The sequence below is a fragment of the Miscanthus floridulus genome, chromosome 10 (genome assembly GCF_019320115.1).
Source record: "Miscanthus floridulus cultivar M001 chromosome 10, ASM1932011v1, whole genome shotgun sequence".
NCBI lineage: Eukaryota > Viridiplantae > Streptophyta > Magnoliopsida > Poales > Poaceae > Miscanthus > Miscanthus floridulus.
Genome location: NC_089589.1, coordinates 623,968 through 644,945, shown reverse-complemented (window position 1 = coordinate 644,945; position 20,978 = coordinate 623,968). Strand labels below are relative to the sequence as shown.

General features: G+C 52.8%; 1 protein-coding gene and 1 pseudogene across 1 annotated transcript; both read right to left on the bottom strand.

The window, feature by feature from the left end:
* LOC136487331 (probable inactive poly [ADP-ribose] polymerase SRO1) overlaps positions 1-20,978 on the bottom strand; it is a 36,062-nt pseudogene that overhangs the window by 6,018 nt on the left and 9,066 nt on the right.
* On the bottom strand, positions 13,901-19,993 carry LOC136484705 (jasmonate-induced oxygenase 4-like). Its single transcript, XM_066481648.1, has 3 exons — positions 19,327-19,993; positions 14,773-15,106; positions 13,901-14,452 (listed from the first exon to the last, which is right to left on the bottom strand). The coding sequence occupies exons 1-3, from the start codon at positions 19,938-19,940 to the stop codon at positions 14,189-14,191; spliced, it is 1,212 nt and encodes a 403-aa protein (XP_066337745.1). The 5' UTR covers positions 19,941-19,993; the 3' UTR covers positions 13,901-14,188.

Below are 20,978 nucleotides of genomic sequence, written 5' to 3'. Positions count from 1 at the left end.
CGCATCCTCGGTCAGAGACGCGGGTCAGAGTCAAAAGTGGTGTTTGGCTAGGCCTTCCGGTTGGAGAGGCGGGCCGGAGTCAAAAGCGAGCGCTGTTCCTCTTTAGTGAGGCCTTCCGGTCGGAGAGGCGGGCCGGAGTCAGAAAGCGATTGCCGTTCCTCCTCAGCCAGGCCTTCTGGTCGGAGATTGGATCGCCCTTCTGGTCTATCGTTTAGGTATTTGGGCCATCCCAGGAGTTGCGCATCGTTCGCAACATTGTCTGCTGGGCCAAGCCTTTGTTGGGAAGCCGGTCCATGAGGGACCCCGGGTTTATAAACCCGACAGGAGCCCCCGGGCGATTCGGGTAGAATCGTCTGGGGGATTTTTGTCTTGACGGTGTGTGTAGCCCTCGGGCCCCCAGGTGATTTAGGTAGAGTCGCCCGGGGGTTTTTTGTCAGCGGGCGTGTGTGCGTGCACCTTGGTTGAGATTAGAGTCGTCAACCAAGGCGTTGGCGCAGCCGAGGCAGTTTTAGGGATCGGGCGGGGCGGAGTCATGGATCCTAGCGTCGGGCGCAGCCGAGGGATCAGGCGAGGTGGACTCGTAGACCCGTCGTGCACAGTCGAGGCAGTTTTTAGGAATTGGGCAAGATGGAGTCATAGATCCTGGCGTTGAGCGCAACCAAGGGATCGGGCGAGGCGGACTCGCGGACCCATCGTGCGCAGCCGAGGCAGTTTTTGGGATCAGGCGAGACAGAGTCATGGATCCTGGCATCGGGCGCAGCCGAGGGATCAGGCGAGGCGACTCGTGGACCCATCGTGCGCAGCCGAGGCAGTTTTTTAGGTATCGGGCGAGACGGAGTGGCGAATCCTGGCGTTGGGCGTAGCCGAGGGATCAGGCGACTTGGACTCGTGGACCCATTGTGCATAGCCGAGGCAGTTTTTGGGATCGGGCGAGACGGAGTCACAGATCCTAGCGTCGGGCGCAGCCGAGGCAGTTTTGGGATCGGGTGAGACGGAGTCACGGATCCTGGCGTCGGGCGCAGCTGAGTGATTGGGCGAGGTGGACTCGCAGACCCATCGTGCACAGCCAAGGCAGTTTTTGGGATCGGGCATGATGGAGTCGTGGATCCTGGCGTCGGGCGCAGCCGAGGGATCGGGCGAGGTGCACTCGTGGACCCATCGTGCACAGCCGAGGCAGTTTTTAGGGATCGGGTGAGACGGAGTCGCGGATCCTGGCATCGGGCGTAGCCGAGGGATCGGGCGAGGCGGACTCACCGCGGTTCCTGGCATCGGGCGTAGCCGAGGCAGTTTTTGGGATAGGGCGAGATGGTGTCGCGGATTCTAGCGTCAGGCGCAGCCGAGGGATCGGGCGAGGTGGACTCATGGACCCATCGTGCGCAGCTAAGGCAGTTTTTAGGGATTGGGCGAGACTGAGTCGCGGATCCTAGCGTTGGGCGTAGCCGAGGGATCGAACAAGGCGGACTCGCGGACCCATCATGCGCAGCCGAGGTAGTTTTTTGGGTCAGGCGAGATAGAGTCGCAGATCTTGGCGTCGGGCGTAGCCGAGGGATCGGGTGAGGCAGACTCGCGGACCCATCTTGCGTAGCCAAGGGATCGGGCGAGGCGGACTCACGGACCCATCGTATGCAGCCGAGGCAGTTTTTGGGATCGAGCGAGACGCAGTCACGAATCCTGGCGTTGAGTGCAGCTGAGGGATCGGGCGAGGCAGACTCGCGGACCCATCGTGTGCAGCCGATGCAGTTTTTAGGGATCGGGCAAGATGGAGTCGCGGATCCTGGCGTTGGGCGCAGCTGAGGTAGTTTTTGGGATTGGGCGAGATGGAGTCGTGGATCCTGGCGTCGGGCGCAGCCGAGGCAGTTTAGGTGTCTTGAGCCCTAAAGCCCCATTGGGCTTTGGTAGGGGTCGGTTGAGTTTTGTGCGTTACCCCGTCCGCAGTTTCTCACAACTGGAGGGGCTAAGCTAACGTCGCTTGCCTCGATGGCTCGAGTGACGCGCTCGGTGAGCTCGCTAACGGGCACGTTTGAGTGAAATCTGGTTCCATCGTTCATGATGGGGTCGGCATAGCCCTCATGTGGCACTCCAGCAGATGCCTGGGTCGTTTCGGAGATCGACCCGGGTGGCTCGCTGGCCTCCCCTCGATGGAGATTCTATGGGTTTGGCGAGAGGTTAGGATCGAACGAGAAGGTTGAGATGACCCTATCTGCTTCGGGGTAGACTGGGCGAGGGTCGCTCGGGGCTCATCTGCATTTTCTCCCCTGGCTCTGTTTGACATGAGGCGGCCTCGAGCCCTTTGTGGGCCGGCCTTTGAAACCTGTTCGGTCGTTGCTCATGTTGAGTGAGGCAACTGCCACTGCATGATGCAACATGGAGCGTTGTGATGCATTTAACTGCACATGCGATGCCTCAGATGTATGGAATGAATGAATGCGTGTATAGATGAATGAATGATTATATAAAGAAATAGTGGGGGTTGTAATGTTACCTTGATGACTCGAGTGACGGGGTTTGAGGAGCTCTAATCGGAAATGTTCAACCGGGATCCACGCTCGTCGTTCGTGACGGAGTTGGCATGGCCCACATGGGGCATCCCTTTGCTCCTTACCTGTTTCTCGGTGTTTGCCTAAGCCGTCCAATTGACTTAGGAAGCCTGATGGTCTCTCCTGGGCGGAGATCCTGTAGTTGGGCCTTTCCATGTCCTATCGGGGAAGGCGGAGGGCCGCCTGCACATGGTGGCACTTTGTTTCTCACGCCCGGCCTACAATAGTGGTGGGCCATACCCAGGCCACGTCCCATCTGACCAGGCGCCATTCCGTCGGGTAAGGTGCGTCCCATCGGTCAGGGCGCGTCCCGTCATTTCCCATCCGCATTGAATGGGGGAAGGGAGAGGGGTTTTCACCCCAATCCTTTGCCTATCTTCAACTGCTGCATGTCCTCCTTAAATAGGGGAAGGAGAGGGAAAGGAGAACTCACGGACCCGTTTGTGATTTCAGAGCGCAATGTCGAGCTGGAGGTCATCCAGCGTAGATGAGGTGGTGCTGGCCGCCTTCACCGAGAAGGGGCTGCTTCCGCCCAAGGAGGTGGTGCTGGCCGCCTTTGCCGAGAAGGGGCTGCTTCTGTCGAAGGAGGTGGTGCACGCCTTCACCGAGAAGGGGCTGCTTCTGTCGAAGGAGGTGGCGCACTGGAGGATACTGCATGTCGCCGGCTTCGTCACCGTCTGCGAGGCTTTCATTGGGATGGAGCCGCACGTGGACTCCTTTCAGTGAATCTTCTCCAGGTGAGTCTTGTCGGAGGGGAAGATGCTCAGGACTGCGCTGGTGGGGGGTTTCACCCTTATAGCTGCTCAGGTTGGTCAGTTCATAAAGTTTGATGAGACATCCTCCAGCCACGGTGGCCATACTTCGGTGGGCAGCATCCCTGCCCAGGAGCTACCTCGACTGCATGAGAAGGTTTGGAGCTCCATGCTCTTCTGCTGAGCATCTATGGGTGTGACGCCCTTGAGGTACCCATTGCGCTCGCCGAAGTCGAGGGAGTAGAACCGGGCGGGGCCCTTGCAGTGGTGGTTATGTCCGATGACGTGTGTCGTGGCCTCACCTTTGGCATCAGCCGATGGTGCCAAGCGGCCATAGTAGCATTTGGAGTAGAAGTAGTCAGGAAATGTAATCATTAAGTTCGTCGGGGAGCCCCCGTGTGAATAGGTTTTTGTATCAATGAATACATCAGTTCTGCCTTGTGATAGAATCACTATCCGTTCCTTGTTTTTTATCCTAGCATAGCTTTGTTTTTATCCTTTCTTTTTCGTACATGGCCGTTCGTTCCGTAGGCTGCAACTTTAAGAACTTGGGCGTGGCCCATGAGGCTCGGCTGCTTGTAACCGTAGGTCATGGCGGGGTGCGCTTGGTCGGGAGTAAAAAATAAAGTCACGTAGGGTAATCAAAGGAACGGAATGCCCTTTCGTTCGAGCAAAAAGTTTTTACCATGTGATAAAGAGAGGTAGTATTGTATCCTCATGAGAGGTAGTATTGTATCCTCATGGAGCCCCCAAGCGACCCGGGCTGAAAGTGTTTAGGCTAGGGTGCTTTTACAGGAGCAAGTGTTGAATAAAAAGCGGTAAGACCGAATTTAGGGGAAAAACGACGTAGCTGTTCAATGTTCCAAGTGTTGGTGAGAACATTGCCGTTGTCGTCCTTCAGTCGATAGGCGCTCGGTCAGATCACCTCGGTCACCATATAGGGACCTTCCCATGGTGGAGAGAGTTTGTGTTTCTCCTTTGTTGATTGGGTCCTCTGGAGTATGAGATCACTGACTTCGAGGATCCTCCCCCTGATCTTCCTTTCATGGTACTTGTAGAAAGTTTGCTGGTAGTGAGCAGAGTGGATGACGGTCGTCTCATGGGCCTCCTCAAGTAGGCCGACTATGTCTTGCTGAGCCTCCATGGCTCGGTCGCGGTTGATAGCCTTCACTTTTGGGGCGCCGTGGTCGAGGTCAGAGAGTAGCACTGCTTTAGCTCCGTAGGCCAGGAAGAAGGGTGTGAACCCTATGGATCAGTTCGGGGTCATTCTCAGGCTCCAGAGGATCGCTAGGACCTCTGCAACCCATCGCCCGACGTACTTGTTGAGTCGGTTGAAGATGCGTGGCTTAAGTCCTTAGAGGACCATGCCATTGGCACGCTCGACCTGACCTTTAGTAGGTGGATGTCCGACTGAGGCCCAGTCAATCCTGATGCCATATCCATCACTGAAGTCTAGGAACTTATTCTTGGTGAAGTTAGTCCCATGGTCAGTGATGATATAGTTAGGAACGCCGAACCGGTAGATGATGTCGAGGAAGAATTTGACCGCCTCTTCCGAGCGGATGTTGGTGATGGGCTTGGCCTCTATCCACTTGGTGAATTTGTCGATCGCCACGAGTAGGTGAGTGAAGCCGCCTGGGCCCTTTTTGAGGGGTCCTACCATGTTGAGGCCCTAGACCACGAACGGCTAGGTGATGGGGATGGTTTGGAGCTCCTATGCCAGCAAACGGGTTTGCCGAGCATAGAACTGGCATCCTTCACACTTGCGGACGACCTCCTCTGTGTCCTATAGCGCGGTGGGCCAGTAAAAACCTTGGCAAAAGGCTTTTCTGACCAGCGACCTCAGGGCCACGTGATGTCCGCAGATCCCTGCATGGACCTCGAGGAGGAGCTGCTTCCACTGGTTGGTAGGGATGCACTTCATGAGTACCCCCAATGGACTTCGTTTGTAGAGTTTGTCACTGAGCACGACGAAGATCTTGGCGCATTGAGTGATCCATCGTGCTTTAGTCCTTTTGGGTGACAGAACCTTTTCGAGGAGGTAGGCGAGTAGTGGCGCTCGCCAGTCGGTTTGATCGAGTGCCAACACGGCGACACCGGCGGGCGACGTCGTCAGGGAGGCACTAGGGTCAGAGTCCTCGAGCACCGGGTTGGTGTCAGGGTGTGTCTGGATCGGCCTTTCTAGGATGTGGGTGGATGGCTCATTGAGATCATTGATGAAGATCCCGCCCGGAGACAGATCCCGCCTGGCGGCCAATTTTGTGAGAAAATCGGCGGCATCGTTGTCCTTTCAGGGGACATGATGTAGTGCGGTCCCCTAGAATTTGTCCCCGAGCTTGTGCACCTCCGGGTAGTATGCTGCCATGAGGGGGTTTTTGCAGGAGGACTCCTTCATGACTTGATCAACGACCAACACCGAGTCGCCGTGAACGTAGAGTCGCGTAGCGCCGAGCTCGATGGCAATGCATAGTCCGTTGATGAGGGCCTCGTATTTTGCATTGTTGTTTGAGGCTGAAAAATGGAGGCGGATGGTGTAGCGGAGCCTACTCCCATCTGGGGAGATCAGAACCACTCCAGCCCGCGAGCCAGGCGTTACGGACCCATCGAAGTACATTGTCCAGTATTCGTGGGTGACGTCCGGGGTCGGTAGCTGGACCTCTGTCCATTCGGCGACAAAATCTACGAGAGCCTGAGACTTAACAGTGGTACAGGGGATATACCTGATATTGTGGCCCATGAGTTCGAGCGCCCACTTGGAGATCCGTCTCGCGGCGTCGCGGTTGCGGACGATGTCTCCAAGCGGGTATGAAGTGACGACCGCGACTTCGTGGTCGGTGAAGTAGTGCAGGAGCTTTCGGGTCGCCATTAGCATGGCGTATAGGAGTTTCTGCACCTAGGGGTACCAGACCTTGGGGTCGGTGAGTACCTCCCTAATGAAGTATACAGGTCGCTAGACCTTGAGGTGGTGTCCTAGCTCCTCCCTTTCGACGACCAGGGCGGTGCTCACCACATGGTTGCTTGCTGCGACGTAAAGGAGGAGGGGTTCTCCTCGTTCAGGAGCGACGAGGATTGGGGCCCACGTCAGTGATGCTTTGAGGCTCTCCAGAGCCTACTGAGCTTCCTCGGTCCAGACGAAGGCGTTCGTCTTTTTTGAGGAGCTTGTAGAGTGGCATCCCCAGCTCGCTGAGCCGGGAGATGAATCGGCTTAGAGCAACCAGACAGCCGGTGAGCCTTTGTACGCCCTTGACGTTGCGTATAGGACCCATGTTGGAGATGGCCATGATCTTTTCAGGGTTGGCCTCGATGCCACGCTTGGACACGATGTATCCAAGCAGCTTCCCCTTCGGAACCCCGAAAACATATTTTTCGGGATTCAGTTTGATGTTGAACCTTCGGAGGTTCGAGAACGTCGCTGCCAAGTTTGCGATTAGGTCGCAAGCTTGAGCTGTTTTGACCACTATGTCGTCAACATAGATGGCAATGGTTGGTTTTGGCCGATCGACCTGATCAGGTTGGTCGAGCGGGTCGATTTGGTCAGCGAAGCATTGCTGCATGCACCATTGATATGTGGCACCAGCGTTCTTCAGACCAAAAGGCATGGTTTCATAGCAGTACGAACCATATAGGGTGATGAATGAGGTTACGAGCTAATCGGATTCTTTCATCACAATCTGGTGATAGCCTGAGTAGGCATCCAGAAAAAAGAGGATCTCGCAACCCGAGGTGGAGTCGACTATCTGGTCTATGCGTGGTAAAGGAAAGTGATCCTTCAGACACACCTTGTTGAGGCCAGTATAATCAACGCACATTCTCCATTTCCTGATCTTCTTCTTGACAAGAACAGGATTGACGAGCTAGTCGAAGTGGTATACCTCTCTGATGAATCTGGCTACCAGTAGTTTGGTGATCTCTTCGCCTATGGCCCTATGCCTCTCGTCGTTGAAGCGACGTAGGCGCTGCTTGGCGGGCTTTGAGCCCGGGATGAGGCACAGCGCATGCTCGGTGACCTCTCACGGTATGCTCGGCATGTCAGAAGGCTTCCATGCAAAGACATCAAGATTGGCACGCAGGAAGTCGACGAGCTCGCATTCCTATTTGGCTGAGAGTTGGGTCCCGATCCACACTGTCTTGGTTAGGTCAGTGGGGTCGATCCCCACCACCTTGGTTTCCTCGAGTGGGCGGAAGGCCGTCAAGGAGGTTGGTTTGTTGCAGTCCGAGACTGCTGGGGTCGACGACTCCCCAAGCCGTGGGAGCTTAGATGAGTTGACGATCGCAGGGGCGAGCTCGAAATGCTCGCGGTCGCACGTGAAGGCATGCGAGAAGGCACTACCCACAGTGATGATGCCTTATGGTCCCGGCATCTTCAGCTTGTGGTAAGTGTAGTTGGGGATAGCCATGAACTTGGTGTAGCATGGCCGCCCCTAGATGGCATGGTAGGACCCTAGGAAGTCCACCACCTCGAAGGTGAGAACCTCCAAGCGGAAGTTGGCTCAGTTGCCAAATGTGACGAGCAGGTTGATCTGCCCGAGCAGGTATGCCTACGCTCCTGGGATCACGCCGTGGAAGGGAGAGCCTGCTAGGCGGAGTTCCGACTAGGAGATACACATGGCGTCGAGGGTGTCGACGTAGAGGATGTTGAGGCCGCTGCCTCCGTCCATCAGCACCTTGGTGAGGCGCTTCTTGCGGACGATGGGGTCGACGACGAGCGGGTAGCATCCCGGCCTAGCAATGTGGGAGGGATGGTCCCTCTGATCAAAGGTGATCGGAGATTCCGACCAGCTAAGGAAGGAGGGTACGACCGTCTCGGCAGCACATGCCTCTCGGTAGCGTACCTTGTGCTGGCGCTTGGAGCAGATGGCATCGGATCCTCCAAAGATCATGATGTATTCCTCAGGGTCGGGGAAGCTGTCCCCGTCCTTGCCCCCCGCGCCTCCTTTCTTGGCTACCGCCTCTTTGCTGTCTCCTTTCGGCCCGCCGGCCTATCGTAGGAAACGTTCGAGGAGCTCACAGTCCTTGTAGAGGTGTTTGACAGGGTAGGCGTAGTTGGTGCAGGGTCTATCCATGAGCTTATTGAAGTGGTTAGGCAGGCCCTGCTAGGGCTGCTTGCCCGTGCGATCAGCTACGGCGACCAACGCGGTGTTGTCTGTTCGGCGCTGATCCTTTTGTTCTTCTTGCCCCTCTACGTGGAGGGGCCCTCATCTTGGTCCTCGTGCTTGGCCTTGCCTTTGTCCCATCCTTCGTTGAAGACCGCTCCGACCACCTCCTCGCCGAAGGCATGGTTTGTGGCAGCGTCGAGTAGGTCGTGGGTGGTATGGGGCTTCAGACACCCAAGCTTGTGGATCAAGGACTCGCAGGTTGTCCTAGAGAGGAATGCGCTGATGACGTCTGCGTCGACGACATTAGGGAGGTAGTTGCATCGTTGGGAGAACCCGTGGAAGTAATCTCGCAGGGACTCACTAGGCTCCTACTGGTAGCTCTTGAGGTCCCAGGAGTTACCAGGGCGGACATACATCCCTTGGAAATTTCCGACAAAGATCCTCTTGAGGTCCACCCAGTCGTGGATGCTGTCGTGCGGGAGGAATTTGAGCCATGCTCGAACATGTTCCCCCACGCAGATGGGGAGGTATTGAATGATGAAATGGTCATCATCCACCCCTCCGGCTCGACAGGTGAGCCGAAAATCTTCGAGCCATATACCAAGGTTCGTCTCTCTGGTGTACTTGGCGATGTTGGTGGGCGGTCGGAAGCACTATGGAAACGGCGCTCTCCGGATGCGTCGACCAAAGGCTCGTGGTCCTGGGCCATCTGGGCTAGGACTCCGGTGTCCGGTCGTCTACCATGCCTAGGGCGCGTTTCACCAGTCCCCTCGATGGTCTGGCCAGGGCCCATGTCGCTTGCCCCCATTGCTACCCGATAAACGTCATCATCACGCTGGGCCTGATGCTGGTTGCTGATGATGCTGCAAGCGTCTTGGCTTGGACCGAGGCATTCACGTACTAGCTGTCGGTGTGGAGCAGGTGCCGCGTCGGACCACGGCGCAGCCGCGGCCTCTTGTGCCGTGTTTGGTGGCTGTAGCGGTGAACGTATGGAGCGATCCATCTGGTGCGTCCCCACTCCCCTGGTGGGGAGAGAGGCTACGAGTCAGTGTCGCGATGTGGAGCTCTCCGCCTGTTGAACGGCGGCGGTTTCCACCAGTGCCCGGAGGTTCTAGTGGATCGCCTGTTTCTGGGGGTCGTTCGGCTCAGGGAGGCTGCGCAGGCAGCGGCGGATCCAAAGGGGGGGCTGGGGGGGCTCCAGCCCCCCCTAATGGCTTGATTTCAAGCCTAATCACTGTAGCAAAAGCTTGATTTCACCATTAAATCTTCATGCAAATCAACATCTCCATTGTTTTAGCCCCCTCTTATCCCGCATCGTGCATCCGCCACTGTGCGCAGGAGCGTTGCCGCGGCGGCGATGTTCTGGCCAGCCTGAGAGAACTGTGGGGGGTCATTCCCCCCATCCATGATGTTGTGCTGGACCTGGCGGGCATGACCCCGAGCGCCGCTCGCCGAGTTACGTGCACGGGGCACAGTGTGGTGTGCTGAGCGCGCCGGCGCAGGTGGTGGCTGGTTCTGCCGCCGTTGTAGTAGCTCCTCACCGTGCTTTTGTGCGAGCGTGAGGGCCCCCGCACGAGGGTCCAGAGGGGTGTGAGTTTGCAAGGACTCCGCTACCACCGGCGGCTGTCACGGAGCGTCTGCCATAGCACACTCCTAGGACGGACGGTGGCTAGGTGCCACGTCGTCGATGCTGGAGCCATCACTCTTAACCTCATCATCTATGAGTTCGTAGAAATAGGTGGGAGCATAGCTTGCCATCCCCACGAATTCGGATGTGAGAGGAGGTGGCGTCAGCATTTTTCGGAGCCCCCGGGCGTACGCGTCCATGAGGGACGCGAGGCCGTAGGGGAACCGATCGTACGGTGGTTGCGGTGCGGACAACGCGGTCCCTCTGGATAATCGGATGTGGCCTAGCACTCAATGACATAGGGTTTATACTTGTTTAGGCAACGTGCGCTACGTCTAGTTTGAGTCGGTCAGTGACTTTATTCCTGAGCCCAGGTGCTCGAAGTTTGCTGTGGGGTTACAAACGGAAGGAAGAAAGATTGGGGGTACAAGAGGTCCGGTCGGACTCTGGTCTGAAGGGCCAAGAGTGACAAGAGCTTCGCTATGTGCTAAGTGTTCGAGCATGCGCTCTATGTAGCTTGAGTGTCAAAAGCTAGCAGAGGGAGAATCGATGTAGGTGAACTGATCTATCACTCCTTTTGGGGGAGAGCGCATCCCCTTTTATAGATGAAGGGGATGGCCTTACAAGTGAGAGAGGGAGAGTGTACGTATGCTAAGTCTTGTTGCCCACGCCGTCGGGTACAAGATGATTGTAGGCGCCCATAACACTATTAATGTCAGATGCATGTGGGAGGTTGTGTCGTCTTCTTCTGGTATGGCATACGTCGGGGCCTGCCATATTGTTGATGTCCAGAGGCATGTAGGGGGTTTTACTATGTTCGCCTGGTATGGTAAATGCCGATGTCCACAACACTGTTGATGCCCAGAGGCATGTGGGGGGAGCCTTACCATGTTTGTCTAGTATGGGAGTTGATGGCGCCCATAACACTGTAGGGAAAATATCGGCGCCCACAACACTGCTTGGGTTCAGACATGCCAGGAAGGTAGCAGGGTACTGTCCTGTAGGTGTACAAGGTACGGTCCTCGGTATTGCGGTTGACTTGAGTGCCCTGCCTTAGTTTCTCCGTCCATTTCCTGGTCCTCACCGAGCGGGCGTCCCCGGTCGGTTGGTCCCAGTCGGCTCCGACTGCGCCAATCGGAGAAGAGCTGTAAGCAGGGGTTCGACGCATCCTCGGTCAGAGACGCGGGTCGGAGTCGAAAGTGGTGTTTGGCCAGGCCTTCCGGTTGGAGAGGCGGGCCAGAGTCAGAAGCGAGCGTTGTTCCTCTTTAGTAAGGCCTTCCGGTCGGAGAGGCGGGCCAGAGTCAGAAAGCGGGTGCCGTTCCTCCTCGGCCAGGCCTTCCGATCGGAGATTGGATCGCCCTTCTGGTCTATCGTTTAGGTTTTTGGGCCGGCCCAGGAGTTGCACGTCGTTCGCAACATTGTCTGCTGGGCCGGGCCTTTGTTGGGAAGCCGGTCCATGAGCGACCCTGGGTTTATGAACCCGACAGGGAGATTTAGAGGCGTTGGATCTGATTTTAATGTAGATCTAAGGGTCAAAATTAAGATGGGTACGAATATCATGGTGAGAGTCTATTTTCAATTCCTTCGCTCTTTTATAGTATAGATAGATAGATAGATAGATAGATAGATAGATAGATAGATAGATAGATAAAAAACAAAGTAACCACATATAGAATAAGACTGAGTTTAATTCATGCAAAAATTAAAGGTACGAGATATAGAGAATAAAAAAAAGTCAATGTTAGCCCTAATAGTGCCTTATTCTTTTATTATAGCATACACTGTCTTTTTTTTTGGTTCAAGCCTTATTTTTTATATACACTCTTACATAAAACTTGCACTTTGACAAATGGAACTTAAGTGCACTTTGACGGAGAGAGTAAGTTTACAATAATATTGTAGCTTCCTGTCGTACAAATGTATATAGTTACAGAATTGTCGGTCTAAATTTTCCCTTATGGACAACTTGCACCACACGACCTCAACAATCTCTACAACTGGACTCCCTATATGTTGCTACAGGATATTTATGTAACATGGTCTGTCTCGTACCTCTCCGTGCCGCGTCCCTTAGGCGATGGGAGGGGCGACGACCACCGTTGCCCGTGTGTATAGTAGAAGTTCTGCTCGTAGCTAAGCTTTGGTTGTCGCCGTCTAGACCTGAGCAAATGGAGCCCAGCCTGGCCCGAGCCCGCTAGGGTTTGGCCCGCCCACAAGCCTTAGTGGACAGGGCCTAGGCACATATCCGGCTGCCTAGAAAGAATTTTCTCGGTCCGAGCCCGGTTCGAAATATTTATTTGAGCTATTTTGTACTAAAAATGATAGGGCCACCCTGCCTAGGCCTGGGCCGCGCCCGAGAAATCAATCCGGGCTCGCCCAGTGGAACGATCATGGGTGGGATTTTTCAGCCCAGCACGCAAAATGCTCAGTTCTATCGCAGCCACTATCTGGCGAGCAACATCAACACCCAAAAACAAGCACCCGCACAGTCCTCCTCCTCCCCCTTCGCCTTTCTCTCCTATAATCTCCTTCCTTTCAAAGGTGTACATCCGTCAATCTATGACCACAATGTGCACCTCCCCCTCAATGGATCTACCCTCTTGGGGCTTGGATCTGGCTCCTCCTTGGAGTGGTTTGGGGAGGTGCCTGGAGTGGCTTCTTCTTCCATGTCATGTTGCAATCACCCTTGGCCAAGGGTGGTCATGGCCGGGCCCTCTTGTGATGGATCCTGTAATTTGGCACTGGTTTCCGGGTTCTCCTTCATGGGTGAAAGCCTCATGTTTGGTTTTGGTAATTGAGACGACTAGTGGACTAACCTTCTGCTAAGTGTTGATTAAGCGAGGTGAATTCCACACCAAGATGGTGACTTGATGAGCAAGGCTTGGAGTTGGATGGAGGATGATCAATCCATATGGAGAAAAAATGGAGTGGTGAAAACAAGCCCGAAGGCAAAGCTATAAGATAGGGTTTTGTTTTCACCGTCCGAGATGCAATAGAGTGTGTGATCGGGTTTAGGATAGATAGTCATACTATTATGAGGGGAACTTCAAAGTTTAATTGGCTATATAAGTGTCACTAGGTGTGAACTAACTTTGCATATGCATTGGACCTAGTGACGCGGACAGATGCAAGTGGAAAATGCTTTTGAAAAGATAACTCAGTGCCAAAGGTGAAGATGTTCATGTTGGAACATATTGGAGTTAGCGAATTTGAGACGCTTGCGATGCTTGTGACTTAGTGCAGGGGTTTTTGCACTCACCGGATTATTCCAATGCCCTGGTGGTCAGGGGTCGCTAGAGTATGTGCTACGTTAAAGTGTGCATAGTCCACTTAATTGAGGCTATTGTTTTCCACCAGATTAGTCTCCAGCTGCACCGAAGTAATAGCGATCTTTGTTCATAGAGGGGTTTGTTTTAGGAGGTTCACCGGATATCCTGGTGCCAAGTTTAGGTTTCGCCGAATATTCCAAACCCTAACTTCTCACTCTCTCTCTATATATATACGTGAACTAGGTAACGGGCCTCTTAGGCCTCTGACCTTTTTTCTGAGACCGGCCTTTTAAGAGGTCCACCTCTAAAAATGACCATCATTTTCATAGGAAGCCCGCCTCTGCAAATTGATTTATAGAGGCCATTGTTTTTGTGGTGTCTCCGTAAATGGCCTGACCACCTCCGTAAAGCACTTAAAATTTTGGGAGACTGGAGCACTTTATGCCCGCCTCCGTTAATCAAGAGGTCGTGTCTTCTGAAATTGTTTTTGTAGTAGTGCGATTTTCACATTTCTACCAAGTTTTGTGAGCTATATATCATTATTTGAGTTACACACAACTGAAATCCGAACTAAACTATAGTTCCAAACTACACACGAGGACTTGTTATTGGATAGTAATGCGTGTTTGTAATACATGATCATTGACAATCAACCACACCCACCAATCGATGATTTAGCTAGTCGCTAACTTATATTAACACATGACTATCTGCAGTTCAGCACTACAGGCAAGCTACTAGCTGGTGTTATTCTGGCATCACAAACACGCTGCAAGCATATGCGGCAAACAATACTTAATAATAAGATACAGAAGATACAAGATAGTTGCTATAGGTCAACTAGCTGCACTTTATTCTCATCTCTCTTGCTCGCGTGCAGCTAGGTTAATTCATGGTGATGCTGGTCTCAGCTGCTGCTGAGGGAGAGGGAGAGGGACTCCACCTGCGCCCTGCCTCGGGCGCCCTTGGTGCGCACGTACTTGCGGTACTCGTTGAAGGTGATGGCCGGCTGACCGTACACCGCCGGCGACTCAGGGCCCACCAGCTGGGCAGCCGGCGCGATGGGGAGGTCGCCGCATGGGTTGCAGAAGAAGGCGATGGTGAGGCGGTCGTCGCCGGAGCTAGCCAGCGCGCGGTGCTCCACGCTCTTGTAAGCGCCGTTGCTCAAGATCTGTCACATCCACGATCATCGTATATGTGATCAGCATCCACAAAAAATTGCAGGCTGCACTTGCATGGTATGGTACACGTATTATTCTGTTTCTTTTAATTCGACCTCTCTTTCCAGCCTGATGCATATAAACTGGTAGTATATTACTAATTAATATACGTACGTCAGCTCCATGCTGCGTTCAACTCTTAAACACTAGTACCTCTATACTTGAATAAAGGTAACGCTACTTCAGTTTCACGCAAAAAAAAAACAAAAAAAAAACTCTCTGCATACAAATATAAAAGATCACACTGAGGGGAACGGATATTATGTTTAACCTGAATTTGATCTCCAACATTTACAACGAAGGCGCCCGGGATTGGCTGCACCGTGACCCATGTGTTCTCTTTGCGTACCTGTGTCCCCTTGACATTTTCGTCAACAAGGAGCAAGGTGATACCACCAGGGTCAGAGTGAGAGGAGAGGCCAAGGGTCAGCTCAGGCTCTGGGCACTTTGGATAGTAGTTGACACGCATGCTTGCTGAGATGCCCTTACTTCCACCAAAGGCCATGTGAAGGTAGTCCTCATCTAACCCTAAGGTGCTTGACATGGCCTTTAGCAATACTTCACTCAGATTCATTAGCTCAGATGCATACTTCTCAGTCACCTCCCTGCACATACATACACAAGAGATAAGTTTCTTGACATAAGAGTTTTCATTCAGGATTCATATATTTGTATGTAAAGGCTTTTCACTCGTGCACATCATACACTACAGGAAACTGGCTCTTTGCCGACTGCAATTTTCTTTGCCAACTGTTTTTTTTCGACACTCGGCAAAGAGGTCCCTTTGCCAACTGGAATTTCCTGCAGTCGGCAAAGCAGGATTTGCCGACTGCCTGGCTTTGCCGACTGCCAGGCAGTTGGCAAAGAATTGCAGTCGGCAAAGGCAGGCCATGGTTGACGCCATCCACACCGTCACCTTTGCCGACTGCCACTCCGTCAGCAGTCGGCAAAGGCGCAGGCTTTGCCAACTGCCATCCTCCCTGGCAGTCGGCAAAGAATTTTTATTTTTTTTTATTTTCGATCCCAGTTTTTTGTGTTGCCTTGATACAGTAAGTACATGATATATTCCAAGTTTGGGATCATTTTGATTTATTTTGCTATATTCCGTAGATTTTTTCTGTTTCTTTGATTTTTTCCGGCAGCTCCAGATTTGAACTGCAGGTACATGAAATAATGGAATCCGGCCATTCAGAAAATGATATTCATGATGTTTGGAGCATGTTGAGGCCGTGTGCGGGGCCTCGCGTGAAATTTCGACCGTGTTGGTGTCGGAACACGCCGAGCCACGCGCGTGAAAAGTGTTTTTAAATTTTATAAAATCGAAACGGAGTCCGAAAATGACGAAACTTGACGACGTGTCTTGTCATCGCATGCGGAGGCTGTGGTAAAAATTTGAGAAAGTTTCGAGCAAGTGGCGACGTCGGGTGGCTAAAACCTGGACATCTCCACATGTGATAACAAGTATTTTTAAAAAAAATTAAAAAAAATAATTTTTTGAAAAAAAAATAATAGACCTTTGCCGACTGCGTCACATGCTGGCAGTCGGCAAAGGGAAAAAAATAAAAAAAAAATAAAAACGTCGCCTTATCCGCTCGCCCGCCCTCCCCCTCCCCAAAATCCGACCGCCTGCCACCAAATAAACCCGCTCGCCCGCCGCCGCCACCCAGGCCCGCCCACGCCGTCGACGCCGTCGCCGCCGGCCGCCGGCGCATCCCCCCCCGCCCTCCCCCCCCCCGCCCCCCCCTCCCCTCTCTCCCGCACCGGCGGATCCCCTCCTCCTCCCCCACGCCAGCGCTCATCGCACGCGGCTCGGCAACCTCCCCTGGCGGCACGCGCGCCTCCCCGCGGCGCCGCCCGCCTCCCAGGCGGCGCCCCCCCCTAACCACCCCCTCCCGCTGGTCCCTCCCCGCTGGCCAGCAGGCCCCCCTCCCCCGGAGCCCCCCCCCCGATCACCCCGCCCCCCCCCGCGTGGTCCGACCCCGGCGCGGCATAAGCCACCATCCCCGCTTCCCCCCCCCCCGCTGCCCCCGCGTGGTCCCCCCCCCCCCCCCCCCGCGCTGGCCCCCCCCTGGCCCCTCCCGGCGCCGGCCGCCCCGCCCAGGCCCCTCACCGGCGCTGCCCCGCCCCGATCCGGCCCCGGCCAGGCGCGCCGCCGCGTGCAGCTCTGGCGTCGGCCCCGCAGCGGTCGCGGCCTCGCCCCGACCCGCCCCGGCGCCGTCGCTGCCCCGCCCCGATCCGGCGTGCCCCGCTCCGTCCGCCGTCCGCCGTCCGCGCGCCGTCCGCCGTCCGCGCGCCGTTCGCCGTCCGCTGGCCCTGCGTCGTCGTCCTCGCCACGCCGTCCTCGCCTCGCCGCGCCGTCCTCGCCTCGCCTCACCGTCCTCGCGCGCGCCTCTGCTCCACGCGCCGGTGACGCCGTCCGTGACGACGAGGTAGTAGTACTACTAGTAGTAGTAGTTTACTTTGTTAATACCTGCTTATATTCTTCTGCATGGATTGGAAATACATTTGTGGTTGTCGGCCATCGTGCCTGACATGTATATGTGTTTGTCGGCCATCGTGCCGTCTTTTCTTGCAGGTTTGGTAACCTTCCCGTACAGGGGAGGTGCTGCCGAAATTTTTTGTTCTCACTAATTGTTTTTCTTTTTCAGGAGGGCTCCCATTGGAGGCTAGCCGGAGGAGCACGACTCGGCACTGCCCCGCTAGCCTTTCTTCACCGGCACCTGCGGTATGACCCCTCTTTCTGCCACATGTAGTCGTAGGTCGCGTTACCCAGTTAGGCGTCTCCCGTCCGAAACGGATACGGTTGGAAGTATGCGTTCTTCGCATATGTATAACCATATCCGTTTCGGATTGTCCACGTTATTTGGACAGCCCGAGGATGCGTAGACGAGGTTAGCTCCCATGTTCCGCTCCCGTCCGAGTCGGAGTTTCGGCAGGACCTCCCCGTTGTTCTCTGGATACACACTCTCCCCGCCGGGACGTGTATCGGGAGAACAGCGGGGAGGTGCTGCCGAAATTCCATCTCGGACGGGAGCGGAGCATGGAAGCTAACCTCGTCTGCGCATGCTCGGGTGGGATTAGGACCTATCCTTCACCTATTAGATGGTAGGAGCGCGTTGTAGATGCACTTGCTGGTTTTATCACATGTTAACATTGCCGCATGACAGAGCATGGGTGACCGTGAGTGGATGTACTCGGGCTTCGCAAGTAAGAGCCACGAATGGATCAGGGGGACGACTGAGTTCCTGGAGCATGCATTTGGCCCAGCTGCTAAAGGGTTGATTCGGATGCCGTGTCCCTGTAGCGAGTGCAGGAACAAGAAGAAGAAAGTAAAGGCTCAGGTGTTGAGAGATCTGTTCAAGCACGGGTTCGTTCCAAACTATACCCATTGGCGCCACCATGGTGAATACCATCCTATTAGGGACGAGGTGGTGCGACCCGTCCTCGAGGAGTATGATGGCGATGCCGGGATGGCAGACATGATGGCAGACTTCCACGAAGCACGGTTTGGCGAAGGAATGGATGTGGAGGAAGATCCGGAGGAAACCGCGAAGGCCTTCTACGACATGATGGAGTCGGCACAGAAGCCCCTTCACGAGAAGACAAAGCTTACGCAACTGGATGCCGTCTCACGCCTGATAGGGTTGAAGTCGCAGCTGGGCATTAGTCGAGACGGCTTCGATCTCGTGTTGAGCATTGTTGGGGGACTGCTTCCGGCAGATCATGTCCTGCCGACGAACACCTACGCTACACAGAAGCTCCTTCGTGCACTTAAGATGCCGTATGAGGGGATCCATGCTTGTTATGTTGAACTTCGTGTGATGGACGTCGACTTGTGGTGTTCGACGTGTTGGACTTCATGTGATGGTTGTAATGCACTTGTGTGGTTGTTATTGTGACATATATGTGAGATATATGTGATGTTGTGCGTTATTGTGATATATGTGGTGATGTTGGCGACAAATGTGATGAAATTGTGATATAAATGGTGCTGCCGGTGCTTCTGGTGAAATTGGATTATAATTTGTGATTTTGCAGGGTTTTGATGCGAGAAAACAGAAAACAAAAGCAAAAAAAAAATTCCAGCTTTGCCGACTGTAAACAGTCGGCAAAGCTGGGCAAAAAAACCCCAGGACAGAGTCTTTGCCGACTGCAATGGGAGGCAGTCGGCAAAGAGGTCAAATCTTTGCCGACTGCAACTCCGAAAGCAGTCGGCAAAGAACATTTCAAAAAAAAATATTTTCTTTCTTTGCCGACTGCCGAGCTGGCGGCCAGTCGGCAAACAATTTTTGAAAAAAAAATTCTTTGCCGACTGCCGAGGAACCAGCAGTCGGCAAAGCCTGCCGTCAGGGCTGACGGCGCCACGTGGCTATGCCGACTGCTGGCGTGGCAGTTGGCAAAGGATTTGCCGACTGTGTGCCACGTGGCAGTCGGCAAATCCGCCTTTGCCGACCCAGGCTTTGCCGACTGCTCTTTGCCGACTGCCATGTGGCTTTGCGGTCGGCAAAGCCTTTGCCGACTGGGTTTATGCCTTTGCCGACCGGGGCAAGCAGTCGGCAAAGAGGCGTTTTCCTGTAGTGATAGGAGTTAGTTCTTTAATCTTGTATTTCAAGTTCCATGGATTTGATCCAGTTGAATTACTGCACACCGATATGGTAATAAGAAATAGAAGCAAAAGACACCTGAATTCTAAGTTGGACCACTCAGTTAATAACATAACAAAAGATAAGACACCATGCATAAAAACAAATGCATGCATAGTAAACAAATTGCATAATAGAAAGTTCAATTAAGCTAGGTACAGATCGTCTCATTCATGAATTACCTCAGGTGACGAGGCATCTCTGGCCACTTCTCAAGGTTCTTCATATCATTTGGCATGAGATTTAGGAAGTAATAGTCACTCCAATCCAAGGTTGCACCTTTCTCAACTCCAAGGCGGCTCCCATAGCCCTCATATGTCACCGGTGAGTTTGCATATAACTTTTTCTCTTCCATAGGCAGGTCAAAGAACTCCCTCCATGCCTCTCTCATCCTCTTTACTAAATCTATGCCCACACCATGATTCACTACTTGGAAGAATCCCCAGTTCTTGCATGCTTCACCGATTGCTTCTAGCACCGCTTTGCGATGCTCAGGGATGTCAGAGAAGCATGCAAGATCAATGATAGGGATGCTAAGATCAGGAAAATTCATGCTAGTTATGCTACCACAAGGACGCTCAGATGGAGGTTTGATGTATTGTTGCGGCACAGTGGGCACACCCGAGTTTGAAAGGATTTGTACAGGTACAATGGGTTCTGGCCAGCAATGGTCATTGATAGTTGCCATGATGAAAAGTGATGGTTTCTTTGATCTGGTTGTATATGGACATGAATTAGTGGGGGCATATATATAAAGAGAAATTGTTTGAGATATGATAGCGTGCATTAACAACATGGCATTTATGTGCACTTCAAAGAATCTATATCTATATTCTATATTCTATATTCTATATTCTATATTCTATATTCTATATTTCTATATTTCTATCTATATCTATATCTATATCTATATCTATATCTATATCTATATCTATATCTATATCTATATCTATATATCTTATATTCTCAAACCCCACTAGCAATTTATCTTGCCATGCAAAGTGTCCACATCAGCATCCACTAGAACATCCCACTAGCACATACAACTATCTCGCCATGCGAAGTGTCCACATCAGCACCCACTAACACATCCAACTGACACATGCCATTATGTCTTTATTCGAGCTATTCATATTACCAAACCAACATCATTTACTAACATATTCTCAAACCCCACTAGCAATTTTTCTTGCCATGCAAAGTGTCCGCATTATCATCTACTAGAACATCCCACTAACACATGCAACTATCTCGACATGCAAAGTGTCCACATCAGCACCCACTAACACATGCCATTATGTCTTCATTCAAGCTATTCATATTACCAAACCAACATCATTTACTAACATATATTTAGTTGTCCATATCAGAATGCTAAAAACTCATCCACTAACATGTATTATGATATTTATTCATTCATATTAGTAAATATAAATAGCATAATTTCACCTGCGATTTCCGCAGCAAAGCGTGGGCGCTCTAGTATATAGGAAGGATATTCATGCATGTTGTGCAAGCAAGCCAAAGCATTCACGCCAATCTTTAAAATGGAAATATTTGCTATCTTAACCAACAGAGGTAAAAACACAACAACGAAACCTTTTAGTCTTCCAAGAAAGTTTGGGTAAGATAGAGCTGAAACCCAACATAAACCATCATCAGAAAAGGAAATTAAAAAAAAAGAAAAAGGACTATATATATTAGGAGATGTAAAGACTATTCATGGTTTATTAGGTACGTTGATTGCTTATTTCCATGAATTTGTGTCTAGGGACAAATCTCTAGGCATATTCCAGACTTCTCTTAAGCCTTCTTTTTATCAACCTCCTCTTAA

What these genes read in the sequence shown, in the direction of transcription:
- LOC136484705 (XM_066481648.1), bottom strand. Translation starts at nt 19,940, where the DNA reads ATGTTGTTAATGCACGCTATCATATCTCAAACAATTTCTCTTTATATA. An exon ending in GAGATGCCTCGTCACCTGAG is followed by an intron (nt 15,107 to 19,326) that starts GTAATTCATGAA and finishes ATGTATGTGCAG; the next exon opens with GGAGGTGACTGAGAAGTATG. An exon ending in ATGTTGGAGATCAAATTCAG is followed by an intron (nt 14,453 to 14,772) that starts GTTAAACATAAT and finishes TGGATGTGACAG; the next exon opens with ATCTTGAGCAACGGCGCTTA.